Source organism: Canis lupus, chromosome 25 (genome assembly GCF_048164855.1).
Source record: "Canis lupus baileyi chromosome 25, mCanLup2.hap1, whole genome shotgun sequence".
NCBI classification, from domain to species: domain Eukaryota; kingdom Metazoa; phylum Chordata; class Mammalia; order Carnivora; family Canidae; genus Canis; species Canis lupus.
This window is the reverse complement of record NC_132862.1, coordinates 18,614,124-18,635,899: the sequence shown is the minus strand read 5'-3', so window position 1 is coordinate 18,635,899 and position 21,776 is coordinate 18,614,124. Positions and strand designations below refer to the sequence as shown.

General features: G+C 39.8%; 1 protein-coding gene across 1 annotated transcript in view; it reads right to left on the bottom strand.

The window, feature by feature from the left end:
• The window catches only part of TMTC1 (transmembrane O-mannosyltransferase targeting cadherins 1), a 273,784-nt gene that overhangs the window by 81,239 nt on the left and 170,769 nt on the right, over window positions 1-21,776 (bottom strand). The window contains exons 9-10 of the mRNA XM_072798473.1: window positions 19,215-19,336; window positions 3,779-3,946 (exon numbers count right to left, since the gene is read on the bottom strand). Coding sequence (XP_072654574.1) covers window positions 3,779-3,946; window positions 19,215-19,336 — 290 coding nt within the window. The remainder of the gene's footprint in view (window positions 1-3,778; window positions 3,947-19,214; window positions 19,337-21,776) is intronic.

The following is a 21,776-nucleotide window of genomic DNA, read 5'->3' as shown; positions in this document are numbered from 1 at the left end:
TGTGTTATTACAGTGTTGTTTACTCCAAACAAATGTAAAATTCTGGGCTGTTACCACGGCCAGCGGGAGCTGTGAAGTTACCCACTTCCCAGGACAGGATAGCAGAACGGTTTCTTGTTATAAAGAATTAAAGAAAATATATCTTGCAGTATGATTATGAACCAATCCCTCCCGCTCTCTTTTTTATACTGGGCATAGTTTTAGTTAGAAAACAAAAGTAAAAAATAAGCGTAGCAAAGCTCATGTATTCTTTTTATATCAAATTCTGGTTCATATCCTGGCTCCTCCTCTTCACAGCTATTTCAGCTTGAACCAATTACTCTCCTCGAGCCTCTGATTAAGACACAAGTGCTGGCTTCTTATGCTTTTGTGTGTAAGGTTATTGCCAGTGGAACTACAAAGCTGAGAGGGGGCCCTACATCTACCTCCTAAAAATACATCATGCGGTGGGATCTTTTTTGTAAGAGAAGGCCTCAGCTGGAAAAGCTGGGACTTAACTGAAATTTGGATTTTCTCCAACACAAAGGTCTGTCCTAAGATACTCTGTAAGACTGTTCATAGTGTTGCCAAGCAAAACCACCTCGTGTAATAAGAGAGGCCTTAATGAGACCCTATGGCCAAGGAATGGTCAATAAATTCACTGTTCAGAACTGAGGAGAGGGGGATCCCTGGGTGGCTCAGCGGTTTAGCGCCCGCCTTTGGCCCAAGGCATGATCCTGGAATCCTGGGATCGAGTCCCACATTGGGCTCCCTGCATGGAGCCTGCTGCTCCCTCTGCCTGTCTCTTTCTCTCTCTCTGTCTCTCATGAATAAATAAAATCTTTAAAAAGAAAAAAAAAGAACTCAGGAGAAACCAGAAGGAGGACCTCTGTGAGGGACATCACCTTATCTAGAACTGTAATAAATTTTTCTTACTCCAATCAGCCAGCTCTTGGTTTTGATCATTATGGCTCATTTAGGTTGTCTTCATCCTTATGTACTCAGTTCAGGTCTATAGGAGAACTGTTCCTGAAGGCCTGGGTTGTTCTTAGCAGCCTGCCTATACTTACAGTGTCCTGCTTCCTCTGTCTACCACTTGCTACATTATATAAACCGTGTTTATGTGTCTGACCCCCATGTAGACTTTGAGGTCCTCTACAGATAATCTTCCTCCCTCTCCCTCACCACCTCTGTCTCCTACCCTAGAACACAGTGCAGAACAATAATTTGAAACCCTTACGTCGTGTTTACCATAATGCCTTCTGCATTTTTCACATACTCATTTATTCTTACACTATAACCAAAAAATAAGCATTATTATTTTTCTAAGTTTTAAAATAAAGTAAGGCACAGACTGGTTAAGTAACTTGCCCAAAGTCCCACAGCTATTAAATAGTGGTACTTGGAGAAGAACCAGAAAATCTAACTCCAGCCCGCACACTCAACCAGTAACTCTATCTTCCTTCAAAGATTGTTAGTAAATGTTCATTCAACTGATTGGAACATGACTCAGCACAGATGAATACATACAAACATCAAGTCTTAGAGAAGAAAGAATATTCTTAAAGTCTCAGATTCTTAAAACTTTTCTTGGGACATGCATAAATTATAATAGGCAAAGTTTTCTAAAAACTATCAAAAGCTTTGATTTGCACGTTATACAAAATTCCATTTGATCACAAAAGGCCTCTTTAGGGCACAAAACCTCTTCAAGCACACATGGGGAATGGCTGTGTTTTAGTAATCAACTGTCACTTACTACATACTTCCATCTAAAAAAACAGAAGCCTCTGGATACAAGGTCAATGAGCTTTTTGTTTTTCTGTTTTTCTGTTTTTAAATTGCTGGCATCAGCCTTGGAGGGTTTGAACACGAACTTGTTATCCTTGAAACAGGCTGCTGCCTGCCAAAATCCACCCCCAATGTTGCTCTGATTAAGCAGTAAACATCATTAAGAAGACACAACCTCTGTTAGTACCTTTTTTTCAAGAAAAGAGTTTAACACAGGGCAGAACCATTTTAACATTTCTCCTAAAAGCACTGACTGTTGAAAGCAAAAGAAAAAAAAAATTAAGCCAACAAAGATGAAGAGGAAGTTGTATTTCTGAACTTCCATGCCCCTGTGTTTACAGAATGACCCCAGCATGGGTAGCAAGAGGGAACAAGCCAAGCCCATTGTGGTCTGTGAGAACTGCCTTGAAGGTGAAAGGATGTGACGGAGACAGAACAGCATCTGGAACCTCAAAGTGAAAAAAATTTCAGAACACATCCACACAAAAAACCTTAACCAGCAACAGGTCTCTACAGTACCCACTGCAGTAATGATGATGACAATGACAATGATGAGGACAATGATATAGGAATAATAAATAAGCTAATAAGACATGTATGCCAAACTAATATTTTCTATTAAAAAAAAAAAGTTAAGTTGCCAGCAGCAAAATCAAATATATTGTTTTAAAGTAGTAGAAGAGGGCAGTGAAACATTTGTCTTATCTATTCGCTCATTTGTTCATTCATTCATTCACTCATTCACTCATTCTTGGCAGCCAGAGTCTGTGCCCCTCCTCTAGTACTTGTATTTCCTGTGGGAACTCGCTCTTGTCTCACTGTGAAGTCTCAGTGGAACTCCAAGGTGTTTGGCCTTCCCTAATTCCCTGGGAGACAGAGGAGCTTCTTTGGCCAATCATTCATTTTAGTGACGTGGTGGAGACAAGGGGCAGGCCATGACCTGAAGCTCAAGCTCTGCCAGAGGTCTTAGTTTTCCCAGGACTTTGATGTGAAGACACAAAAACTTGGTGTAAGTTGACCTATTTGTTCCTGGGCAGGTACTCAAGTGCTCTCAAGACAGGGTATCCTAATGCCTGTTTCCTGTCCACTATGTGCCAACTTCTTTACTGGCCCTTCAATTCTGTGCACCTTCCTATACTCTTTCAACGTTTTCCCTTTTTTTCAAGCAATCCCAACGCTGTTTCACTTGCCTGTCCCCAAAATGCAAGTGTCGGGTATCAGTTAAGCAGGGGGCCACGTGAAAACCACATTGGCTAAATTGGGTCACTGGATCATAAGTGAGGACAGAAGCTGGAAGAGGGGGTACAGATTGGGAATCCCTGGAAACCAGGAAAAATACTGTAGGGATGCCAGGGGTGGCAGTCCCGGGAAGTTCAGGTGAAGGTCACCAGGGCTTTGGCATTAGTGAGACAGCGTAAGCTCCAGGAAACACAACATGATGAGCCACAGTCCCAAAGAATGTTTATACTTTACGACAAGTTTAGGGCTTTAAGTTGACCTTGTGATTGTGAACAGCTTCTATGCCACATAAAAACCTACTAGGAGATGAGAAAGTCTTCTATTTCTTTGTTCACAATTAATGTTCAGATAAAAGCAACAAGATCACAGATCACAGCTTAACATCCTGGAATATTCTGCGTTTCTCTTCCTTCCTGCTGTGTGTTCACCTTTCCCATTTACTTGTCTGCATAATGAAGTTAGGCTTATCATTTCATTTTGTTTATAGCTGATTTTACAGCCCAGCTCATCATTACGACTGTTTCACAGACCCAAGAAACCTTCCCATGAGCCTTATTTTCATAAATTCACTGAGAATGAGCTCACATTAAACTTTATATAATACCATTTTAAAAACTAAAGCTAAAACCCCAAACAAAATTACACCTTCCACTTAAAACTTTACTAAAAAAAAAAAGAATTTTGGGTTAATGATGATTGCCAGACCCATGTTACCTCGTTTGTTTGGAAACAAATGGGAAGAGTTTTGCTTTTCTCCATCTAATCATACCTGAATAGGGATTCTCTTGACAGCCAAATCTCATTCTGCTTCACAGTTTTCCAAGAGAAAAGCAACAGCAACAGCACGGTGGACACAGTCAGGGTGGTGGCCCCACATCGATTCAGCCAAGTGCAGAGCTTGCTCAGTCCGTGCACAAAGAGGATGCAGTAGCCCATGCTGGAAAACAGGTGGGAGGAGCAGGATTACTCTGGGGGTGCAGTGGAGTCCCCCTGAATATTCTATCCGTGTAACTGACTTTCAAATAAAACTTGTCCTAGGACAGAGAAACATATATAAACTCCCCTGTCATACACAACATTTACATGTTGGTTGGCCAATGTGTTATTCCAGTACATTGCTCACTCTCTGGCATTAGTGTGGAGAATAACAACTTCATCATTTAGGCTCAAACTGCCTTGGATTTCAGCAGCTCAGGCATCATTCATGAGGAGTTTTTTTTTTTTTTTTTTTGATCATGAGGAGTTCTTATTTATGTTCTTGGGTCGTGCATAGACCCTCTGACTCTTGCTTCCTTACGTCACTGACGTTGTATAATCATACTGGCACCACATGTCTAAATTCAGACTGTTGTAGCAGGTCACATCATGGCTTTGTGAGAGCCAGTCCCCAAAAAGCACTGGTGCATCTCTAGGGGTGTGCTGTTGGTATGTCCCCACCCTGGTCTAAGTCCTTTGCTGAAGGAAAATCATCTATCCACAGGCCAACTCCTGAGCCTTGCAGCTTGGAGCCCATCACAGACAAACTATACTGATACGATTTTCTTACTGACTCTGGCTCAGCTTTCTAAAGAGACACGAAGAATCACTCATGTTATCTGAGTGGCATGTCGACAGCACGTCTCTAAAAGCCTTTGGCTGGAACGTGGTCCCTCACATCATCTATATAGCCATGGAGAGATGCTTCTTGCCTGTTGACTGGCCTCAGAAAAAATACAAACATTTGCCATACGCATTTCAGTTAAGATCCACTTCTTTCCAAAGATAATAGACTACTACAAGTTATCATAGAATATTTTAAGAATGAATCAAGCTTGTGTAAAGAAATCCTATGTCTGTTAGACATTAATGCCATAATCCCAAATTAATATAGCCTATTTACTTGTTCCATTCATTCTCTCTCTATATGTGACTGGCAATATGCTGGGCACTAAGAATGCAATTATGAATAAAATATAGGCCCTGTCCTCAAAAAACTCCAGTCTACTGACGCAGGCTGGTTTTGCAAAGGAAAACACTTAAACAGTCTAATTCCCAAACATATTTCTGTTAAAAAAAAAAAAAAATCTCTCCACTTTCTGTTTGTTCACCTTCTTAAATGTCTATGCTTTGGTATCAAGGGTCGAAAAACAAGAGAAGCATTTGCGGTTTCTGTCATGGAGATGCTAGGAATCATTTCAAGTTAGAGCTCCAATTCCATACTTCAAGTTTCCTAAGTCGGTTGGTCCAGCTCCCTCAACTTTTAGGGTTCACAGGCCAAACAAATGGAGTCACCACCCCACTTGGTAGGTTCGAGCTCAGGAGGCACAGGCCTATTACTGGATTTGACCGCCATAAGCACTGTGCAGAAGCCTCGAACATGCCAGAGCATAGAGTCACTAATGCAAAAATATTAAAACCCCAAAAGCTCTTCTCATTTTCACATCAAGTCATGTTTGGCCTCAAAGGTATCAAGGTTTTCTAAATGTCTCTCATCCTACACAACCGGCCATGCTGACACCACTATAGACCACATGGATGCTCAAGTTCCTGAGGCTGCTGGCCATCTGCTCCTCTAGCCCCATCTGGATCCCAGCCCTAATCAAGGATCAAGGAGCATCTCTGGCCACATGAGAGCCTTCTGGGCTCCATCCTTCCATTCAACAGATATTTAATAAACACCAACTGCGTCCTGCCATTGTTACAGGTACCGAGAACATATCGATGGACAAAACAGACAATAATTCCTGTCCTTGTGGAACCCACATGGGTGGAGAAAAACCACCAATAACAAGAGAGTATGCCACAGAGCAGGATAATGTTAAAGATCTATCAGGAGAGAGGAAGAGGGAATCCGGGGTGGGGAGGGGGTTGAGATTGTAATATGGTGAGGAATGGTGCCATTGAAAAGGTGACATGGGAACAAAGTCCTAAAATGTATGTACCCTGTGCAGGCATCCACATCTCTAGCACCAGCTGACTCCCTGCTCCTGCCTTCATAAAGCAGCCCCATGAAAAACTAATGTTTACTGAGCACATCTTACATGCCAAACACGTTCCATGTAGGAGTTCAGCTCATCCACGCATCCCTCTCATACTGGTATTTAACCATAAAGACGCCAACAAGAAGAAGGGTGAACTGGTCTCCTGAATTTGGGCACACAGCTCGTACACAGTCAGCAAAGATAACCCAGGAATATCAGATTCCAGAACTCACACTCCATATGTTGTCCTGCTTGTCTGGGTTTTCACTTGACTGGCTGATTCTTGCGTTCCTCACACCTTATCACACAGCTTCACCTACTTCCCTCCTAACCATTCCATTCATAAAATTTCAGTAGTTGTTTACTGTCTCCTTGTAGGAAACAGAGCTGCCATCTGGCAGAGCAGTGGGAAAGGAAAACACTGGGATCTCCACACGGGGCCTGAGCTATGGCCACAAAATGCCAGAAGACAAGAATAATGAAGATAACAAAAATAATTAGCTATTTTATACATTCATGTTTATACTGAGTCCTTCCTATTGGCCAGGCACTGCACGAAGAGCGTTGCATGGGCGCCTGTCCACCACATTTATAGGGCCTAGGATAAGGATGGTACTGGCTTTAAATATGTTATCTGATTAAATAGATAATCCTTGGTATCTTCCATTTCCTAATTGATGAAATTAAAGCTTACTAGGAGTTGAATACCTTTTCTGCAGCACCCACGGCTAGTAATAGAGAAGACCTATGGCTGTGCTCCAGAAGTGGGCAAACTTTTTCTGTAAGGGGCCAAAGAGTAAATATTTCGGACTTTTCAAGCTTTTCTGTCCTTCCCACTCACTCTATCTTTGGAGCAGGAAAGCAGCCATCGACACTATATAAATGAATGGGCATGGCTGTGTTCCAATAAAATTTATTTATAAAAGAGATGGTAGGGCAGCCTTCACTCAGGAGCCAGTGTTGACCCCTGCTATAACCAGAGGAAGGAGAAGGCCATTTCTTTCCACTCAGCACAGGCATCAGTATCAAGTAACATGACAATTTTTTTTGAAAGTCATTATATTGACATATGGTTTAAAGAAATGGTAAGCCATATAAAATAACCTCTACTTAGGTTTGCGAATTTCTTAGAGAGTAACACATTCTTACCAACTTGAACATGGTATCACAAAGATTAAGATGCCTCTCTATTGTGACATTTCATCCTTCAACATCTGCTTTAATACAGATCTCAGCAGCAGTGGGGACAAATGCTCTCTCCATTTCTAGGGGCAGAGCAAGTCCTCATTTTGAATGTAGGAAATCAAGCAAATGAGAAGCTACATGCTTTTCTGGCCTCCAGGGAGATGAAACCAGACTCCAGATTGCTGTGGTTAATTTGGTTAAGGAAAACCTGGGCTCTGATCAGAGACCTCTACACAGAGCATGAAGGAGTCAGTGCAAACCACTGACACCTGGCAAAACCAGAACCTGAAGAACCAAGAGCCAAACTCCAACTACTGATTGGTTTACCTCAGCACTGGGATGCATTTTCAATTTTTTTAAAGATTTAATTTATTTATTCATGAGACACACACACACACAGAGAGAGAGAGAGAGAGAGAGAGAGTGAGGCAAAGACATAGGCAGAAGGGGAGGGAGAAGCAGGCTTCAAGCAGGGAGCCCGGGATGTGGGACTGGATCCCGGGTCTCCAGGATCACGACCGGGCTGAAGGCAGATGCTCAACCCCTGAGCCACCCAGGTGTCCCCGAGATGCATTTTCAAAGCAGCTTGAAAAGTACCACTGCTTCTGAGAATGGGGTAATTATTTGATCTCTCATTCACAGGCTGAAGGTATCCCCAATTCAGTGCATATAAGAACTAGAGACTCTCTAGTTACATGCATCTCTCCCTTATATTTTTATGATGCACATTTAAAGGAAACTGAATAAGAAATGCAGGTCAACAATGTTTGTCCTTTCATATTACAATGAAAAATATTTATTTGAGAACTTTGTGAGAAGTAATCATTCTGTGAACAGTAAAAATGTACTTTCACGAACCTTGCCCAGAAGCTCTTTAAGTGATAAAAGAATACTTCTTCCTATTTTGAAAAGATGACAATTTCCTATTTCTGGGCTAAGCATTTTACGATGCTTACTATAGCTTCACTTTTTGTTTAATTACACGGAGAAAAGAGAATCTTTTTGCTATTAAGTAGAAGTGAAATTCTACCTTTTAACTTAAACTCAAGCCACTGAAAATATCTATAAATAACATTAGTGATACAAGACAGACACAATCTCACGATTTTATTACTTAAAGAAAAAAAAGTCCCAGCTTTAGATCGTTGAAATGAAGTTAACTATTCCTAGTTAACTTCATTCTGGTCTGTTGAATCCCCACCTGGAAAATTATGACAGTGAGATCTTATTCTGTTCTCATGGATGGTTAAACAATAAAGCCCTAGAATGCTGAGCCCAGAACAGGTGTTTGATGCTGTATCCGGGAAGCAGCAGGGAGCCAATGGTGAGGCCACTTATCGGATTTAGCCTGGAAGCTGCCAGCTTCTGGTGAGCCAAGACTCCCCCCTAGTTCTTTTTTCTCAAATATTTGATGGGTGCGAAAATTTCTCAGAAGGTTGACAGTATTGGGATGTGAGTTTATTTATATTCCAAGAAAATGACTCCAAAACCATTTCTTATACATTTCCCTCTTGCACAGCTCCTCATCCGAGGTGCCGGGCTTCTGGGGCAGGGATGAAGAGCTTCTATTTACTTCTTCACAACACAGATTTCTTCCATTCTTCCCGCAGCATATCTATGGAACAACGTGATAATAATGTCATTGCTTTCACTTTCTGAGAACCTGATTCTCCTTTACCTCTTTGAAGATGAGATGCTTCCTCTCAACCTCGTAGTTCATCTATCTACTAGCTCCATATTTATGAGACCTCTCGTGATAAATAAGGCAGAGCCCTGGAGTCAGAAAAAACCGCATTTTCAGTTCTGACACTCTTGTTTGATCTTAAATTATTTAAGTTCTCTAGTTATTATTTTTCTTACAGGTAAAAGGAAATAATTTTACACTGTGCATAATGGTAGACAATAAACAATAAATGATAACATTGTTATTATTAGGGAATCATTTTCTACTGAATAGAATATGAGGTAGGATATGTGTATAGTCTGCACATATCCAGGTAGAAACAGATGTCTCTATCAGGCTCTTATAAATGTTCCTGAGGCCACTAAAATACTATGAGCTGCAGGGGAACAAAAGTGTCCTGCAAATTTGGAAGTTTGGGAGTTCAAGGTGAGGAAAAAGGAATTCTTTGGAGAATAAAGAGTCTGGAACTGGGTTAAAGAAGCTGGGTTCTTTTCTGACACTTGGGAGTTCCGTGGCCACATGAGACTTACTCAATCTCATGAAGCCTTGGTTGTTTATTTTAAAAGAGTTTAAGACTGCCTGCCTTGAATAGCTGAAAACATAGCTACTTTAAAAGGCTGATTGTTTGGAGGAAATGAAATAATGTATGTGGACACAGTCTGTGAACTGAATATAAGGTATCAGTGTTTTCAGGTGAAGTGTTTATGTGTTCATGTGTGTGTTTAGTATGCCATATACTATTACATCAATAAAATGTACTGTGTATATCATTAAAATAAGTGATTAGATCTGTAAATAAACCTCAAGAAATCCAATTTATTAAAGTCCAGATTGACCTAAACTATGTAATTTACAGGACAATATTAAGTCTTTCATAAGCATTCACAGAAACTCCCTTAAAACTACAAAATCCCTTTTACAATATTGTTCACTTCAGAAAGGTCTGATTCACACATGACTTTTTTTTTTAAAGATTTTATTTATTTATTTATTTATTTATTCACAAGAGACACAGGAAGAGAGGCAGAGACATAGGTAGTGGCAGAATCAGGCTTCCTGTGGGGAGCCTGATGTGGGACTCGATCCCAAGACCCCAGGATCACAACCTGAGCCAAAGGCAGACACTCAACCACTGAGCCATCCGGGTGCCCCTCACACATCACTTTGATAGAACAATGTAGTGAAGGAAAATACACTTGTTATGAAATATAGGTAGCTATGTAGGTATGCTAATGTGCATTCATAGTTCTAGAATTCAACAAGCACTTAAGCAAATTTTCCCTTAACCCTATTTCAAATCTTTCTCCACTCTATCCTTGTGAATAAAAGAAGAAAGAAGAAAGGGAAGAAAATGTGAACGATAATCATTTTGGTGAATTAATGCACAAAAGAAGTTTTTGTATTCAACTTTGATATAAAATAAATTATTAACTATTTGGAAGTTCCGGCTGGTTATTTAAAAATGGAGTAATGTTTTCACTTGCACTTCAGCATCAGCTTATGACAGGAGCTATTTTACAAGTGTGGTTGAAGGGATCCCTGAGTGGCTCAGTGGTCTGGCACCTGCCTTTGGTCCAAGGCGTGATCCTAGAGTCTCGGGATCAAGTCCCACGTCGGGCTCCCTGCGTGGAGCTTGCTTCTCCCTCTGCCTGTGTCTCTGCCTCTCTCTCTCACTCTGTGTCTCTCATGAATAAATAAATAAAATCTTCAAAAAAAAAAACAAAAACAAGTATGGTTGACAAAGGTTGAACAAAGAGGTTGGAAGTATCATAAACTAACATGGAAACAAGGGTAAACTTACAAATGAATCAATCTAAGGGGTGAAGATGATTAGAGTTCTTCACCAGGAGAACTATCCATCTGTGGGGAGTGGGTGTTTCCCCTTGCAGGAGTCTTCACTCCAGGCCCGGCTTCCTTCCCTCCCAGGCTGGTACAAAAAAATCACAGCCAGATTTGCCATCTGGGCCTGAAAGGCCTTTGGCCAAAGCCAAAGACCTTCCCCAAGGAACTCTAAAGCAACTCCTAAAAAGTTAGAAAAACTACCCTCTCTCTACCCTCCTACAGCATGCCCATCTCTGGGACCTGAATCCTGTCATTTATTCTTCCATACACTACCTTATATTATAATACAGCATCTTCACTTTTGAACCAAAGACATAATGGACAATCTACTAGTTGTCGCTGCCCCCCGCCCTCTATTCTGTGTGTGTTAACACAGACCTGACCGCACAGGCATTTACTTTGTTATGTGTTCAGTGTTCTTTAAGTATCTACGATTCTCTTTTCTGAAGCATCCATCGTGTTGGCTACTATGAAAAAAGAGACATACAAAATGGTCGTTCTGAACCTCACGGGAGCAGGACAATCCAGATTTCCAAGAGACAGAAGATATTTTAAGATTACTAAAATTTGTGTAAGAAGTCACTGGTTAAGTGGTAATCATTTGGCAATATTTATAAATGTATCAAATCAACACATTGTACACCTTAAACTTACACAATAGGTCATTTATATTTCAATAAAGATAAAAAAAAAAAAGAAAAAGTCAGTGGTTTGAGATCCATTTCCTTGCACAGAACCCAAGACAAAAGAAATGGATTTACTTATAAGTCTTGACTTATAAGGTGTTGAGACAGCCAGCTCTATGCAGGACATGGGGTATCAACATCTACATTTTAGTTGCTCTCTTCTGTTTGCAGAGGCAAATTTCATAACCTTCAGTATGGTGTTCCAGAACATTAGCCTACTAAAGCAGGGTTGCAGGACCAGTGGAGGAAGAGAAGGGCCGGGAAAGGAGGAGAGACTCATATCTATGTTGCTTTGCTTTTCTTCAACTTTGATTCCTCCAATCTTCTCATTTGCACAGGGTGGACTGAAAGAATGACTCGCAGCTACCTAGGGCACGGCTTATGGTATTTTTCACACATATTTTTCCATTTAGCCTATCTGAATCCAAATTATAGTCTCCAAATTTCTACTTTCAAATTGTGGTTTCCAATACATTTGCTGTTCATCACTTAGGACTTAACAGACATAAACATTAGTTTTTTTAATAACTAATAGGATTCTGTGATATTAAGGCCATGATTGTAGTTTAGTAAGTAACTGGTTGAGACTATCCTCATCGCTGGTCCCATGCCACCCCATGGATTGGCTAACTGATCTTTGGCCCACAAGCACCCAAGCTCACTTCATTTTCCCCTCAGCTCACTTCATTTTTACCATGGCTCTGTTCTGTTCTATTTGTCGGCAGTCTACAATTGCTCCTCCAGTGGTATCACTGATCTTCACTCTTCCTCTTCAGATCATTTGGTGACATCACTGATCTTTGCTGCCCCCTCATGCAAATCGCACTGCATTTCTCCTTTTCCTTTTGTTGTGCTCATTATGATAAAAGAGAACCTCCCTTTAAGATGGCATGATAGAAATGCATAAAAAATGGACTCAGAGCTAAAACTAAGTAATACTGAGTGGCTTTGGGTAATTTACCAACACATATGCACACTCACACACATCTATTCTCAGAGACCTGGTGCACTTGACCTTGTAACTGAAACTGCCTCTCAGTTTATTTCTTGGGTTTTTAGTTAGTGGCTCTTTGCCAAGCCCAAGCTGCTTTTCCCACCTCTCTAACGTATCATACAACGGGAATTTCAAACAACAAAAAAAATCAAACTAAAAAGCGAATATGTGACTTTGCCTTGTTCCTGGATTTTTAAAGATTTTTGGGACTTTGTCCTCTCAAAATTGAGTTACTTTTGCCCTCTGATATGGTTCAATCTTGTCCTATTGCTGCCAGCCATGGCCTTAGAGGGACCCAACCTTCTCTACTCAGTATCAACCACCTTGGGGGCAATTTTACCTGTGCTTTGAGCCCTTGTCTAGATACTAAGCTTCAGCAGAATTAATGAGTCTCTCTCCATAACTTCCTGTGGAGATGCAACCTTTTGACCTGTTCTCATGGACTACAACCTCTCTCATTAAGTTGTCTTTACAACTGCTCCTTAAGGGAGGTCTGGCATTGCTCTTGCTGCCGGGGCCCCGTTTCCTCTCAACATACATCATACATTCCTTCTTGCTGCTTTCCCCATGAACTTCTAAGCATCAGCTGTTCCTGCTTCTTATGAGGACACCCTGTTATCTCACAGTAGAAATCCCACGCAGATGCTTCCTGACCACCTCCTGGTGTCCACCCCAATGCCCCTCAGAGAGCCTGTCTCTGTGGCAAATGTACTGCCTTCCTTGCCCCTCTGCCCAGGGGACCCATCTTCCTTTCCCTACTGGGACCATCCTGTTGAAACAAAGCAGACACAAGTGATCACATTCCAATGCATGACAAAAATCTTTGTTTAAAATCTTAAGGAGAAAAAAAAAAAAATTCATGCTTCCCCCCAAGGTTATTCTGAATCACAGAACAGTTGAACTTTTGAAGCTGAAAGGGACCTTAAAGATCATGTGACACAATGGTCACTGGGTTTTAGGTTCCCCAAACGAGTAAAATCCCCAAGAAAGTGGACTTGGGTGGGGGAAGAGGGATGTTATCATCTTGTCAAAGGAGGAAGGATATTTTAAGACCAAAAATATAAGAAAGGCATAATTTCATAATTTAAAAATAAATGCATAGATAAAACTTTATGAAAAACTGTCTTTTCTCTCTCTCCTCACCCCCTTAAGTCAGAGAAAACTCTGTCATGGAGATCTAGGCAACACTTGGGAACCACTGAGCAAGGCCAACCAACCTTCTGGTTTTACTAGTAGGAAAATGATTCCGCAAGGCTGCTAGGTAGTAGGGGACAGATGGGGCTGTGCTGATTCCCAGTTCAGTCTTCTTCCTACTGGATTTACTAAAGTAAGCTTGTGTTGATACTGAATGACTGCTCTGATTTTAATATTTGACAAAATTTTGATTTACTCTCAAATAATTATTAGTCTCCTACAGCAAATCTAAAGGAGTCTACACATAGATAGCTCATCAGGAGGGGTTCCCAATATCAGATAATGGAAGCAGTGTAACTTCTGAGGTAGCATTTCTCATTTTGCATTTTGAAAAATAAATACTGCAGTATTGCTTCCATAGCAACCCATGTAAAACTAAAAATTTTATCTCAAATTGATAGGTCTGAGTTGAAGGTATTTCTCAAAATCAAAAATGAATAGAGGTCATCATTTTTCCTTCTCCATGTCTGATGTGTCTGTCTGTAAGTTTTAGGGATAATACAATACAAATAGCATCTTTGTAAGAGTAGTGGAATTTTTTATATTTCTTTCTTCTCTCCGTCACATAGTATCTAACTTCTCCTTCTGAGGTCTCAATTATTCTTGATCGATGCTATCCAATATTGTTTCTGCCTTCATTTATTCCTATCCGGCTTCTCTCTCTCTCTCTCCTCATTCATGTTTTCTTAAAGTAGCTTAGGAATTTGCTCTTTGACGCTGAAGTGAATAAATCACCCTTAATTTGGCATGTAAATGGATATCTGATCACATCCTATGACTTCATTTGAGAGCTCTCAACAACTTTTTCTGCTTCATTGATTCAAAGAAATTTTAGTCCTTTGAAGCATTCTAATGTGGTTTTTATAAAATACAAAAAAAAGTAGCCATAAAATTATATGCCTCTCTGGAGATAAGAATAAGAGATCAAAATTTCTGGCAAAAAAAGAAAGAACGAAAGAAAGAAAAAAATGATTTAAGCCCCAAACTCTCCTGCCTGTTCAAAAAGGAAATCCACAAAATAGGCATTTATCACCAGAAGAAAAGATTATTCCAATTTCTTTTGGTGGTGAAACTCTGACCCTAAAGCCATGCAATGATAAATAGATAGCCTATTTCTGTCTCTTTTATCCACAGATTTCAAAGTGCAAGTAAGAGGAAGGTGATATTTTGGGTCTTATCTAAGTTAGGATAGAGGGAGAACAGAAGCCAGGAGATTTGAGTGGCTTGTTCATTGTTAGGCATAAAGGCAGAGATAAAAGAGCACTTGGTCTGACTCATTCCAGGGCTTTTCTTGTAAAATAGCCAAATTAGCCCCTGGGACTGATGGAAGTCACCCAGGCTTCAGGGAGGATAGACATGACTTCTGTGGTGTTCATGGATGGAAATCTAAGGCCAGGATTTGGCTCCATATAACTTGAAACAAACATTTAACGAGTAGAAAGTTCAACTTCCTCAGAAGAATTACCAGTTCAGCTTTCTATTTCATTGTCCTATCACTTGCTAAAGTTTTTGAAACAACACAGAAGTCTGCATAAAGATGATGATGGGTATTATTAAACTTCCACTGAGGACACCAGGTACATTTTGTTTTCCCCAAAGCACCTGGGTCTTAATGCTGTGGAAAATGACTCTTTCTTGTCAAGGTCAAAAACTAAGGAGAGTCATGCAGAGAAGATTCCTGTATATATAACAAGGCTTGGGAAATGTTTTTCACAATTGGCAAAGTCAATGTCGAAGTTTAATAAACGCAAAAGGCAACATTCAGGATTCTCACACTTTCCCAGGGATGCCTACAGCATATGCAAACTTCTCTGTGGTCCCCAGGAAGCTTTCAGCAGCTCTAATGACTTCATTGCAGTTAGTTTATAAATATTGAGAGTTTTATATGAAACTGGGGGACTTTCTCTGGAAAGGATTGTAACCAGCAGTGACCAGCTGCCCCACTTCAGTAGAGAATAGTGTATAGTTGGGCAAAGAGCTGCTGAAACCCTCAGAAAATGAAGAATGAATGTCAACACTGCAATAGACATATGAAAGCATGTGGGGAGAAAAGAAAAAGATAGTCATCTTTTTAATGAAGACCAGCTTTCTGACCCTGATTATGGATAACTCTGTACCAAGTTTGCAAAATATAGCAAAATCTGAGTTGGTTCTAAGAAGCAGGCACTTGCTCTTGGAAATATTGAGGGTTTTTTTCATATTCAGAACTTCATTTTAATCCAAATAAGCTTATTACTAGTGGGGAAAAGGGCAGGGACACTACTTTTTCTATGTTAGAGCAAAGAAATAAAGTCAGAGAAAGGTTGGGACCCTTGGGTGGCTCCGCTAGTTGAGCAGCATCTTCATTTTGGCTCAGGTCATGATCCCAGGGCTCTAGATTCAGCCCCATGTCGCACTCCATGCTTGGCACGGAATCTGCTTGGGATTTTCTCTTTCCCCTCATCCCTCCCCTTTCTTGCTCTCGCTCTCTCTCTCTCTCTCAAATAAAATAAATCTTTAAAAAAAAAGTCAGAGGAAGGTCTGTGTAAGGAATGGGAACCCATGGAGAGACAGAGCTGGGATGATTCTGCATGTTTAGGGGAATACACCTACTTTTGAGAGATGAACCCCTTATTTTAACTAAGATACCCCACATATGGATGATGACAATATTATGGGCTTAATAATGTTTACATAAGAGGCTCTTCCAGGAAAATGACATTTTAACCTCTTGTTTAAAATTCTAGCCCTTGACTTACTCAGAAATTGTTCCCTTGTCTCTGGATTAGAGAAGTTTGCCACACCTGCAATTTGACCCCCGGAATCCTAGCGTCCTGAGAGTTTATATCACAGGATTTAGAAGTACACGTCCTGGTCACCAAATGGAGTTGAATTGAAAGTACAGTACTATGTACTGAATTTCTCTTTCCTTTCACGTACAAAGAATACTGAGATGTTACCAATCAGAGAAGCAATATAGTCTGGAAAGTGAGAAGTCTGTCAGTAGACAAAGATCTGCATTCCAGCTCTGCCCACCTTGGTCAAGTTCATTAAGTTTTTAGCATGCAGGTGTTATATTTTTGTAAAACACGGTAATGGCATCAGCTCCCTAGGGAGCTGACATCAAACAATAACACACATTATTTATTGACCACGTACAATGCAAAAACACTTTCTAAGTTTTTTAAATGAACCTCTCATTTAATGCTCACAATGGGTCATTGAGTTGGGTGCTGTTATCATCATTTTCTATAGACAAGGGAAGTGAAGCTTTGAGGCATCCACTCGTACTTAAGGCAGAATTCAAATACAGGCCCTGACTTCAAGGGGGGAGCTATGAATGACTACATAAACAGAGTGAGTGAGCTGATAAAATAAATATAATATGCTTAGCATGGTGACTGATATATAATCGAGGTTCAACAGAAGTTTTGATGCAATTAACTAATGTTTATCAGCAGTTAAACTCTTTGGGGGCAGACACTGAGATTCACTTATTTTTGTAGCCTCATATTCTAGTACAGCATGCAGTGTGCTCTGTGAATACTTGTTAAGTGAAGAATGAACAGAGTCCACTTGGAATCATCAGCACTACAGAGAAGAGCTGACTGAAGCCACCTGCAGGTGGTCAAAGCAAAAACATATCTAGACCACCCGCTGACATCTCCTTTGCCCTTCATATTCCCTATTATTGGCAAGGCCTCACAAGCCTGTTATTCTATTAACAATACAGAATATAAAGAGTTTGTGTTGTATTTTTGTCCTTAACAAATAGTATTGATCAAGAAATAACCTCCTTCCCAAATGGTGCTGAAGACACATAAAGAAAACTAAGGACTGCCCTCTCTTCTTAACCAACAAGTCAAAACAAGAAGCTGCAAAGCCTTGGAAAAACTGTTAGGTACTTGGTTTGGTGATAAAGGTTATAAAATTAATTTCTAATCATATATATCTTTAAATTTCTAACTCAATGTCTATTAATAAAATGAAAACTTATTGATATTTAAATTAATTTTAAAATAAAATTTAAAGCTAATTAAAATTCCTACCCAAAGGATACAAAAATACAGATTCAAAGGGGCACATGCACCCTGATGTTTACAGCAGTATTATCAACAATAGCCACACTATGGAAGCAGCCCAAATGTCCACTGACTGATGAATGGATAAAGAACATGTGGTATGTGTGTACACATACACACACACACACACACACACACACAATGGAACATTACTCAGCCATCAAAAAGAATGAAAACTTGCCATTTGCAATGACATGTATGGAGCTAGTTTATTATGCTAAGCAAAATAGGTCAGTCAGAGAAAGACAAATACCATATGATTTCACTCTAGGTGAAATTTAGGAAACTAAAGAGATGAACATAGCGAAACGCCAAAAAAGAGAGGGAAGCAAACCATAAGAGACTCTTAAAGACAGAGAACAAACTGAGGGCTGCTGGAGGGGTGGTGGGTGGGGGGATGGGTTAAATGGGTGATGGGCATTAAGGAGGACACTTGTGATGACCACTGGGTGTTATATGTAAGTTATGAATCACTGAATTCTACTTTTGAGGCCAATATTACACTATATGTTAACTAACTAGAATTTAAATAAAAAATTTGAAACAAAAATAAAATAAAATTCAAAAAATAAAATAAAATTCCTAACTCAGGGATCCCTGGATGGCGCAGCGGTTTGGCGCCTGCCTTTGGCCCAGGGCGCGATCCTGGAGACCCGGGATCGAATCCCACATCGGGCTCCCGGTGCATGGAGCCTGCTTCTCCCTCTGCCTGTGTCTCTGCCTCTCTCTCTCTCTCTCTCTGTGACTATCATAAATAAATAAATAAATACCTTAAAAAAAATAAAAAAATAAAAAAAAAATTCCTAACTCAATATCAGTAAATAAAAACAATGATTTCCTTATAATATTTTGGTTTAGGATACTGCCCTTTAGAAAAGTTCATTCTTATACATAGCATTTATGATACTACTTAATTTTAGTAAGTTTACTAAAATCCCTATTTTAAAAATGTGAAAGCTTGAATTCAAAAAAGCTTCATATCTTGCTCAAGGTTACACAATGGATAAATAGCAGAACCACTTAGGGGACATTTCCAGGCTCCTGAAAAATGTGGCCTTGAGACACTGACATCTGAATAAGACAAGAGAAAAGACAAGCTTCAGCACAATTCAAATATTCAGAGATAAGTGGCATTATGTAGTCACGTATGGCTGAATAGCTTTTATAATTTTTAACCATTTTTTTCCTCAAGGACAGATTTTCTTGAGATTGTACCTATTTTTAAATTAAAAGGACAAAGAAAGAGACAGAAAGAAAGAAGAGAGAATTCAATTACAATTGTGGCTACTTAACATAATTAATAATTTTATGCAAATCAAATATTTCTAGAAAACTACTACCATAATGTTTAACAAAACATAGTTATTGGGGTAAGAGATTGGGGTAAAATCTCGAATACATTTAAACCAGTGGAAATGAGCGTGAACACGTGTGAGCTTGAACTCTCCCCAGCTGCTCTGCGGCTGTTGTTAAGCTAATAAACGCCTGAGCGCCACAAGGGCCTGATTGTGACACACGCAAAGGACCGTCCCTCCGGAGCTATCAATGTTGGTGCGGGAGGGCAGGTCTCGGAAAGAGGAAATCACGAGCAATAATTACCTAGGCATGTAAAGGACTCTCTCGGCCACCACAAAACCCACCCTGAAGAAGAGATTGCTGGCTGGAATGAACGGGAAAACCAGGAACAACAAGCCCACTAACACTTCCTTGTGCTCCAGTCTCTGAAACACACAATAGTGAAGGACAAATTAAGTTTTAAAAAATTTCACTGCAGTCGGCATTTAACCATCTCTTTCATTCTCAAGTTCTCATTGACGGAATGAATAGATCAGACCAACGTAAACCCTTTGCTCAGTGAGCTGAATTCATCAGAGAAAGCCCTCAGGCGTGTCCCACGTCTGCCACCCAGAAACCTCTGACAATTGTGCAGGATCAGTGACCATTACTCCTCGTTCTGGGCCGGCCCTACAGCCACCCTGTTTCTTGGTTCTGGTCCCTTTCAGAATCTCTGTCCCCCCAGGCAACTGGCTTCCAGGGAGCAAAGCAGCTTGATAGGACCAAGCTCACTAAGGCTTCGTGGAACATTATTGTCCTCTCTGAAATAGATGCATTCAAAAGAAAAAAAACAAAAAAACAAGAAAACAAACAACCAAAACCCCACAACCAACCTACACACAAAGCTCACCAGGAGCTTAGCATAAAGCCTGGCATAAAGGAAATTAAATGCAAATGGTAAAATTCAGGGAACCAATGAAAGAGATCATTAAAGCTGAGAAATTTTTAGTGCAAATTAAGCCAGTATTTGTTCCATGAAATTTTTTGGCACCAAAAGTCATTAAAATAATTCATTAAATTGACAAAAACACCTTTCTCTAATATTATATATTTATTGTAGATATTACTTTGTCAAGATTTCTCTGTCACTTCTAATTAACAGAAAAAATATTTATTACTAATTTGTTATAATGGACACTATAAAAACTAGTTTGTGTTTCCATTACTGTCTATATGAACACATCTGAAGACAGGCCTATTTAAAACCTCAACATATGGATGACATGATTTTTTTCCCTTTAAAAAAATTTAGGAAAATCAAATAGAACTGCATATTACAGTTAAAGATATTTCTCACAAACATTTAAAAGTGTATTACTTTTAATAACTGTAAACAACTAAATAAAAGAGTTTTAAAAATATAAACAAACTTCCTAAAACAAACTACTAATGCTTTAAGTGGACAAAGTAAAAGATTTTTAACATCTTGAGAAATTTGTCACCTGGATTTTATTAAGATCTTTGTTTTGCTGACTATAACATATAGAGTAATAAAATTTCAGAGAGCAATTCCATATGAATAGATGGGATTTGGACAATTTTCCTTAAATAATTAATGGTTCTATAAGTTATGACTTCATTTTTTTCCCAAAAGGAACCATACTCTTTAGAATTAAAAGATGGAAGGGAAAAAAAAGCTTTCATAACAAGCCTTCAACTGAAATGGATGCAATAGGATGATGTTATATTTCTCTGACCCACTAAAATTGAGGGGGGGAAAAAAACAGGTGAGAAAAGTAGCAAGTTCATTATATTTAAAAGCTGCAATATAATTTTGAGATTATACTTTGAATTTACAAAGTACATTTCATCTCAAGAACTTAAAGTTTACATAATTAAAAAAAAAATAAACACCTTCATAAGAATCCTGTGAACCAAGAGCAAGGATTCAATGCTAGAATTGAAAATGAATCCCAGAGAATGAGTGTCTTGTCCAGTGTTCCTCATGGACTCTCAGTCTATTACTGGGTATGGGGTTAGTATTCTATTTTTGTAGATGCACTTTTATTTTTTAGCTATAGTTGAATACTTCTTTTAAGCCTATCAAAAGTGAAATGCCTTTTACAAAAGAATTCACATATTATCCCATAGACCTTTCTAAAGGGAATTCAATATGCTCTGTTTATTAATCATATAGAATTAAGAAAAAAAGAGTATAAACAGAATTCCAACCAAGCCTTTATCCATGTCCCTAAATAGTGTTTCATCCAGTGAGCCACCTCTCTGGCCCTCATCAATGTTATGAGAGAATGGTCCCCAGTGGGGATCTGAAGGAGGCATCACTTCCACACCCCCAATCTCACAGTCTTGCCTGAGCAAAGGCTACCTTCCTCACTCTGGTGGGCATATGTTTCTCTCCTTCACTCAGCAGAATCCCCTGGGTTGGGAGGAGGCAGGTGTCAGGGGACCTGCAGACACCCTACTCCATGCCTGCCCCTTCTCCCTCACCCAACCCTGTAGGGGGCAGGACCCCCATGAAGCTCACCACTGCTGGGGACAGGGAGATGAGGGCAGGACTCAAGGAGCCTCATGCCTCCTCCAGAAGACTGACGTGCAAACTGAGAATTCACAACACCATGTCTTTCTTGTTCTTCCACCAGGTTCTTCAGGCTCCAAGAGCATCTTTATCTCCTTCATGGCCATCATCCCACTTGTAATTACACACTTATCTGTGTGTTTATGGTCTTTATAAAATGGCTGTCTTCCCCAGGAGACTATATAAGCCATGAGGGCAGGGAACTGGTTGGCTGGGTTCCCTGGTGCATGATCTGTGCTTAGCTCAGTGCCTGGCACTTAATGGATGCTCAGAAATATTTGTTGAGGGCA